Source organism: Mercenaria mercenaria, chromosome 12 (assembly GCF_021730395.1).
Source record: "Mercenaria mercenaria strain notata chromosome 12, MADL_Memer_1, whole genome shotgun sequence".
NCBI classification, from domain to species: domain Eukaryota; kingdom Metazoa; phylum Mollusca; class Bivalvia; order Venerida; family Veneridae; genus Mercenaria; species Mercenaria mercenaria.
In genome coordinates, this window is record NC_069372.1 from 76,646,171 (window position 1) to 76,655,443 (window position 9,273).

At 33.9% G+C, this 9,273-nt stretch overlaps 1 protein-coding gene across 1 annotated transcript in view; it reads left to right on the forward strand.

The window, feature by feature from the left end:
* The window catches only part of LOC123533545 (transmembrane protein 132B-like), a 57,462-nt gene extending 54,236 nt beyond the window's left edge, over positions 1-3,226 (forward strand). The window contains exon 10 of the mRNA XM_053520655.1: positions 243-3,226. Within this exon, the coding sequence (XP_053376630.1) occupies positions 243-1,204 (962 nt within the window). The 3' untranslated portion in view covers positions 1,205-3,226. The remainder of the gene's footprint in view (positions 1-242) is intronic.
* The last annotated feature ends 6,047 nt before the right edge of the window (positions 3,227-9,273 follow it).

The window sequence follows — 9,273 nt, forward strand, 5'->3', positions numbered from 1 at the left end:
ACATGTACTACTTAGAGTCATTTATACTAGCTTTAGAACATAAAGACATTATACATAAGAAATCTAAATTTCTATTAAAGTATAATCATTATGAAAGTTTTGTATCCATTACCAAAGTCAAGATTTTGTCAGCTTAGTGTAACGGAATTGAAAGATTGTTAAGAAACGCATTAGATTTTATCATGACACTGATTTTGTTAATGAAACATAACAAATATAAATTTTACTGATGGTTTTTACAGGTGAGGGTGAAGGCGAACTGCTATCAGTTAAATTGAGACTGGCTGAGGCTTGTGAAAGGAAGAAGACTCGCCCTCTGATCACAACATCCATGTTCATCCATGTTGATTTCTCGCAGGAACGTCGAGTGTATGATGACAACAAGTACCAGATGGACGCACATTATGATACTAATCGGGCAAGTGATAGATGGGATGGCTCGTACCAGAAAGCACCAGTTTATACAATTGATTCGCAGGTGGATAAGAAAGAATTTAGCGATTCCAAATTCGGATCAAATAAAATGAAAAATCGGGATGATGATGGTTTACATGTGTTAGCAATTAAAGATGATATTGCCGAATATGCGAAAGGAGATTCTGAGGCAAAGCAAGAACCATTACGTACTAAAACCCTCCAGGATGGTCTCACACCACTAGAGATTGGAATGTACGTGTTGCTCGCCGTTTTCTGTGTTGCAATGACAGTGTTTATGGTAAATTGTGTTGTATTTTTTGTGAGATACAAGCGAAAACAGAAACCAACTAAGGCAGGTAGTACAGAAGCAATAAAGAATGCAAACGACTGGGTTTGGATTGGACGTGCAACTTTAGAAAGAAATTCTGTTTATACTCGCTCTTCTCGAACATTGATGCCTGAGGAAGACTTTAACGGAAATGTGAATTCCACACGACCTTTAAGTGTGGGAAGTAACAGTAGTAGTGGGAGTAGTCAAGCTTCAACTAGCGGCATTTCTTCAAATCCTTCAAATAGCAACAGGAATAGTGTTGTGTCGACATACAAAGGGTCAGAATGTAGTATTAGAATAACCACAAACCCATTAACGGAGGAGGGTGCAATGGGCGGGGTCCCAGAAGAAACTGTTTCAGAATGTGGTGTCCCTCAGTGGGATTACGAAGCAATGGGCATGAATTATGACCAACTCCTTGCTTATTTTGACAATCTAAAGGAGTCTACTGCATAATATTTGAGAGAAAATTGACTCTTCTAAACAGATTAATGTATATTGCAAAGAATGGCAAGTTTTTAAGAATTAATGAAAAAACAGTTACATGCTCTTTGAAAGAGATGTTTTCGAAATGAAGGAGATTTCAAGCAAGGGAGGTAATATAGAGAGAGAATTGACTTCTCAATCCAGGGACACTGGCTTTGCATTGATACACATTATAGACAAATGCAGATTTTGTGTTTTACAACTGCATAATTATGTATCATCAATTAAGATACAGACTTTCTTGTTGTTGTTCAAAACCAGTTATGTGTTTTTCCTGATACATATTTTGGGTATTTAATAGTCATTGTTGGTAATTGGTAATTTGTGACTGGTTCACATTTTTTATGCTTTAACTGATTGCTTCTTGCTACCAGTCTGCATTTTATCTAAATTGATATTGCAGTTTTGCAAAAATGTACAGATTTTTTTTGTTCTGACATCTTTTTTTTTTCGCTCCTAGGATCTCAACCTGGTACAGCTTATATACAGGTTTTTATATTTTGTTTTTAAAGTCACAAGTTTGTTGCCAGTATGGAAGATGATGTTCAATGGACATCATTTGTTCAGTGAATTCAGTTTTTTGGGCATTTTAGTTGTATTGTACAGGTGCTAAAACAGGATAAAATATATATGCAGCTTTGTATGTGAGTTCAGTAAATACTTGGCCATAAGTCAATTTTTTACATTTGTCATTTTGATCAAGATTGAACTTTAGCTGTATCACTTGACAAGTCAAAGACACAACATGCATTTCATAGTCATTATAAGGTAATAAAAAATCAGAAACCAAGTATAAAAAAAGCCATTGAAGAGAGGCAATACTGTGTTTCTACATGCACTTATGCCAGTCTCCTTCAGCCAGAGTAATGTTTAGGATCAATTATTGGTAGAGAACTTATCATATGTAAATAAGTATATGCAACTGGTATAGTAAGATATGCTTATACTTTTAATATGATGTGAAGTTGAGATACAAAGCTGCATATCTATTTTAGTAATATGCCTCAGTTTTTGCAATAGATACTGAGTGATCCAGACTAAATTCTTGATTAAGTTCAGCATGAGACTTCAGATTGGAATTCTAGTGATAATGATTAACCCTTACCCTGCTACATTTCTGTAATGAACTTGTCCATCTATCAGGTTAGACAGTAACATTAACTGTTAAAATGGGTGTTTATGAAAAAGATACTGACTGAATGGCGAGCAGGTAGATCTTGATCAGACTGCACAGATGTGCAGGCTCATCAAGATCTACACTGGCTGCAAAGGGAGAATCATTCATGTCCAGCATGAGAAGGGTTTAGATCCAAAATTACCATGATAATACTTACAGGATGGTTTTTGATCTTGTTTCGTATAGCTTTATATTTGAAATTATCAAAGTTTTCGCAATTTTTATTAAAATCTGAAACAGCAATTTGAAGGGAAGTATTATCTTGAGTAGTGTCAAAGAGAAGTTAAATTTTAACAAGGGTAGATAACTATGCACACAGCATACACGAGTTATGTACCCTGTCAAAAAACTTACATGTTTGCAAGCTTGAATATAAACAGTGTTACGTAATTGTTTATTATGCTGCACATTATTCTATTCACAGATGCAAATTTACTAAAAAAATATTACATGAAGTCAAAAGCAAGATACTCAAAATTAAGAACTATATGATCAAAACAGATTCACATATGCTTCTTGTATGCTATTTAACTAATAAATGATTTTTTTAATGAAATTTTAAGATTTTTTTCTCCTTTGTACATTTTTGTAAATTTTGTTATTTATAAAAGTTTTGTTACTATCAGTTAGTGATTTATATTTGTATATAGCTATATTTTATTGTAAATATCCCCACTCATATTGTTGTAAAACTAAATGTGCTATCTACTTATATATTAATGTTTGTCAGTTTATTTGTTGAAAACTTTGTTTTTGTGTATGAAATACCTGTTTTGTATTTATAGATGTTTTCCTCATTCTCGTATAGGGTGGGGTTGGAGGGGTGGGGGGTGGGTAGGGGAAGGGGGAGGTGAGGGGGGTAGGGGAAGGGGGAGGGGGGAGAGGGTAGGGAAACAGTGAGTCTTGCATTGTAAGTTAGAATGGAGAGAAGGCAAACCATTCTTTGGAAACCTACAGATTAATAAATAACAAACAAAATTTTACACAGGAAACAAGTTACAAAGATTTATCTGGCTGGAAAGAAACATTTATAAGGATTCTACAATCCTTAATGTTTGTCACTTGAGGAAGCATTGTTAAAGTAATATTGTAACATCATATAATTTCTTGGGTACAGAATTTTGTGGGTTCATAGACAGGTCAATGAATTCTTAAATTTCTGTACCCAAGAAATTATATGATGTTACAATATTACTTTAACAATGCGACACACGGGGATGAATTCTTTTAAGCAACAAAAGGGTTACAGTCTGTTCAAAAAGTATCCTGTGTTGTGCACTGCTTAAAATGACATAACCTACAGACATGAAATTTTTTTAAGCTATTCAAATTTTAAAGAGAAAATGAATCAGAATTTTTTTTTTTCGGAATGTTGCAACAACAAAATCATGAATATTAGTCCCCTAGAAAATTAGTTGCCCAATGAAAATGAATGACTCAACTATATTACGCAAAGATAAGCCAGCAAATGTGTCTTTCATTTGTTTTACTGAAGCTGACAGAAAAGATTACTTGACAGATTTTGTAGGACATGATAACATCAATAGTTAATTCAGTTTCTTTCTTACTTTGGAAATGCTTTCGATTGTTTAGGTATTTTTTTACGCAAAAGTTTAGTATTATTATCAAACTGAAGAAATGAATGAACTGTTTTTTTTGTCAATGGAGACTCCAAAATCATTTATCTAGGTTATACGTCTAACTCATTTCTTGAAATCATTGTGTGTTCACATTGTATATGCATAGAATACCCATTTGACAATGGGATATGTATTCCATGAATCTCTTTTTACATTTTGTCAGATCTGGATACCTGCTCCATGAGAATCTTTGTCAATAAATTTCATAAATTTGATATTTGCCAGTAACTTTTGTTAATTTGATCAAATATGGTAGACAGATGTGCTAAGAATGTTTATTTATAAACTTTTAAATTCTTGTTAAGGGACTTTTCTTTTAAAATTTTACAGTTGATGAGAAATTAAGTGCTAAATCATATAATTTCAATGTTTTTGCAGTCCTAGAAAATGACTGTGATGTGAATTTAAATGCTGGTATGATTGCTGAATATAAATTAAATTTTTTGCTCTCTTGCAAAATGTGCTTGCTTTTAATTGCGTATTATCAGCCATGTGTTTTGGAAAAGTTATGAACAAGCCTGGTTGTGATTCTATGTTTTGTTTTTCGTTTTTTTTTATGTTTTAATCTTGCCAAATTATTTGTTTGTGTTTGCTAAGCAAATGCCATATAAATGTGTGTATATATAATACCATTGCTTGGATGTATCCAAGAAATCTTTCATTCCTTTTTTTGTGCTTCTTTCTTTATTCTCACTTCTAACTCTTTTGTGCTTTTTATTTTATGTTCTAATTTACAGTTGAGACACAAGGTTAATATTGACACATTGTCACATCAATATGTCAGGTCTCTTTTCCAGAAACTCTAGTTCAGTAGCAGTAAAATGAAGTGACAAATTCATGAGAGATTTGTAAGTTATCCTTAATAATGTAAAAATGAAGGTTAAAATGGAAGCCAATGTATCAGTATTTCAGCAGAAAACAACAGCGAAATTGTCAAATTCGTGTTACTGGTTTAGTGTGGCAAGTTTCTTCTATCAGGCAGTCTTTTCCTTAGATCAGTTGATGAAATGGTTCTGTAAATTGATAGCTGAAAAAAGATGGACATTTTATACTTTTAAAAAATCGAAAAAAAAAATTATTATTTTTCTTTAATTTTTTTATTAACCCAAACAACAATCCTATTTAAAAGCAGATTCAATATTTGCTACATTTGACTCCGTGTTATGTAATATGTAACAAATATTGTGACTCCGACTCTAATGAAATTTGCCCAGTCAAAGTGTGTAATATGATGATGTAAAATCTTGTATTTTACGACTGAAATGACAATTACCTCTGTATTGCATACTTGCCTTATTTATAGTGATATTGTTGCTCTTAATTGTTGAAATCTCTGCTGTTTTCATTTCATCATTTTATAGATTGTCATTCATGATTTAAAAACAAATGAAATTTTAATTCCTCCAAAGTGAAATATACAGTTAAATAATCAGAGTGAAAAATATGCATGTGATATAAGCAGGAAAAAATCCATTAAAGCTACTAACCCCCAGTTCTGGTGATATTTTTCAACATGTTCATTTCCACCAAGTTTGGCGAAGAATGTATATATGACACTGAAAACTGTTAAAGTGGGTGAAGACTAAAATTAGGTATAGGTAAAAACGCAGATGGAATGTAAATTTTCTGCATTATTTCAGAAGCGTTGGTATGATTTACTACCTTCTACACAATATGTTTGGCTATTTTTAAGAATATCCTGCAACAAGTTTGTACCACTAGTCACTTTCAGAGCACTCACTTCTTACGTATTTTTGAGAGAAATTATTTTTCACCTATAATGTGTGGGTTAGTCCCTTTAATGTTGCATGATGGATGTTTTCAAAAAATAGTAATAGTTATGATTGAAAATAAAAGCTATGATGTTTACTTTTTACATCTCTTAAATGATAATTGGGCAGTTTTTTTGCAAGAGCTTTATTTTAGCTTGTGTGCATAGTCCATACAGCTCCTTACATTTCTGTATTGACTTTCAACTTTTCTCTAAAACCAGTTTTAAGCATTTTTCTGCATATTGTTTCAGGGGTTTGCCATATGTCTGCTATTTATGCAGTTATAGAATCAATTTTAGAACTGAACCAAGTAATATTGCAGTTCGTACACTTTTAAGTATTTATCTATGAACTGCACTGTGAAAATGAATGCCAGTTGAAATTTATCTTATACATTTATTACTTTTTAACTGTCCCAGATCTGATCAATGTTAGTATCTATGTATACATGTAGACTGTAAGCTTTTTATCTATGAAAACATGTACACTAAGTACTCTTGTCACATTTCAAGGCATAAATAAATTGTTATTTCATAAATGAAATGTTTTGTTAAAGTATATGCCATAACCTTTGATGGCTGTCATCAGCTGTAAGTAATTTCTTCTAAACTAAAATTTGAAAATCTCCCCATGTCTGCTGGTCTGCCTGTTTTTTTCCGCTCCATTGTCTACACTCCATATCCTTGTACCAACTGGGAAGTTTTTCGAAAAACTAGCATCTATAATTGTTAAACTTACCCATGCGACATACAAAACAGAGGTCAGATGTCAAATAGCTTAACTTTGCAGATTGTCTAAACTGCTTGGAAGATTTTCATAAAATTAGCACCAATTGTTTATCTCACAAAAGCGTTTAGTAGAATGCAAAACACAGGTCACTACGTCTAAGGTGAAGGTCTTACTTTGGTTAAAGATCAAATTGTTTAACTTTGTGTCTGTTGTGCTGGAAAGATTTTCATAAAACTGGCATCAGTAATTTACCTTGTCAAGTTGACGTGCAGAATGCACAACCCAGGTCATTGGGTTCAAGGTCAAGGTAACACTTGCAGATCAAATAGCATGGTTAAATTTGTGTCCACTATATCCTCTAAACTGCTGAAAAGGTTTTCAGAATTGGTTTTCATAAACCTATCATCAATTGTTTAAACTTTAAATCATGAAGAGGACTAGCACAGTATATGACCCTTATCTCTTAGTTCAAGGTCAAGGTCATACTTAGAAGTTAAATATCAGATATTTTAGATTCGTGTTTGCAACATAGGAATGCATTTCATAAAATTTAACTTCAGTTATTAACCATCCAGATGACATGCAAGGTGGCAACCAAGGTCAAAGATCAAATACTTAAATCTGTTTCCACTTCATTTCTTCTTAACCATCCGCGGTGAAGGATTTTCATAAAAAAACAAACGTTTTTACTATTTCATTGTCCTCTATCAAAACTGTTCAATCAAGCTGTGAAACAAGGTGAGCGATTTAGAGCATCATGGCCCTCTTGTAAACTTCCTTTTTCACGAATTGTTGATATCAAGTACAAATGAAATCAAAGCCGGTTATTGCAAAGCGAGCCTTTTAATGCCTACATTTTAGAGATTCAGCTTAAATTACCGATGACTTCCTTACAACGATTTTTCATGTTCTCATGTATCATGGCTAATTACATGTTTTAGTGCACCATAGCCAAAGGTAAAACTGAGCTGTTTGTATACACGGGTAGGTAGTTTCTGCTGGTTTCAAGTTATTATAAAAAAGTTCTTTGAAAGTACACGTCAGAATAGGATCCTGTTTGAATAGCAGCTTATCTTTCTATTAAAATCTCCCAGACTTAGAATTAAGTGGTTCGGAACGAAGGAGTCACTAGAGCTAAAGGCACCAAGATTGCTGTCTTGCATTTTTCAATGCATATGGAACATTTCAGACATTTGCACACTGACTTGACAAAGGTGGCGACAATAAAGAAAACATGGTCAACTTCATCTGATCTGAACTATGAACTTCATTAAACTATGTCTGCATCTTCCATCCCCCACTCCCAGTCCAACGTGGAGCGCTCCAAGTTGTCAAGCTGCTTCACTACTCCTCACATAGAGACAATCTAAACCAAAAAGAAGCGTGCGAACCATGTCGGTAAAATATTACATTAATTACGATTTTATTAAAGTTGAACAATTTTAAAGGATTTTCAGTAGTGATTGCTTATTTACATAAATAACTAAACCTTAGTATTTAATCTAACGTCCATTGTAATTGTACAGATCCAGTGAGAACGGCTTTTTCCAAATCATCTCTTTGGTGCAAATTCACCGCTCAGTTGAAATTTGGTACACAAGAAGTTTTCGATGAAAAAATGTGATGGCGAATACAAGTAGGATGGAACAGTGGCAATGCCCTTTAGCTTATCACTTAGTAGATAGATTGGCAAATTATTATAGTTTCCCCTTTCAAGTTATTACAATGTTGACTGATTCAGACTCGCGAAACCCGCATGACTGTGGCTTCGAACATTTTTAGTTCTTTTCTATGTATCTACATTTTATATTGATTTAAACTTTGACATGTGTTGTAAAATCAAGCAAAATAGCGCATTTTAAATCAATTATTTACAAAGGTAATACGTACGTAGAATGAACCTGGGAAGTAGCAAACACACTAAATATCTTCATTTACAACAGCCACATTAAACAGTCTTCGAAGTAAGGAGATACCTCCGTCTACTGAGAACATTACGCAGACATAACTCCGTCTACTGAGGACATTATATAGCCTTCGGATTGAGGACATAATTCCGTCTACTGAGAACATTACATAGCCTTCGGATTGAGGGCATAACTCCGTCTACTGAGGACATACATAGCCTCCGGATTGAGGACATGCCTCCGTCTACTGAGGACGTTGCACAGTGTGTTAACTGAGGGGCAAATCTTTGTCTACTGTGTATATTACACAGTCTTCGGACAGAGGACTTACCACTCTCTCCTGAAGACATCACACAGTCTTTGGACTGTGGTAAAACCTCAAGTCTACTAATGTCATTACATAGTATTCGGACTAAATACATACCCCGTCAATAATATTGAGGAAAGACCTTTGTCAGCTGATGACGCCACACACGTCTCGAATTTAGAACGTTCCTCTGACACTATACAGACAGTCCATCGTCTGTTGAGTTTACTACACACTGTTTAAACTGAGAAACATTCCTTCAACTGAGTATATGAACACACAAAAAAATCAGTGACCAACACACCATTCAAATGATATTACATTAACACTTGTGCCTTTCAGTTTGTGTGTATTCTGGATCGCGGGATAGTGAGATCAATCCCCGGACGTGGCGTACGTTCTTCTTGGCGAGTTGATAAAAGACAATCGTCCTCAATCTTTGATAGATGTGTGGCAGTTGACAACAGATTAGTACAGGTACAGCATCCGAGCACAATGGTCAGGTTA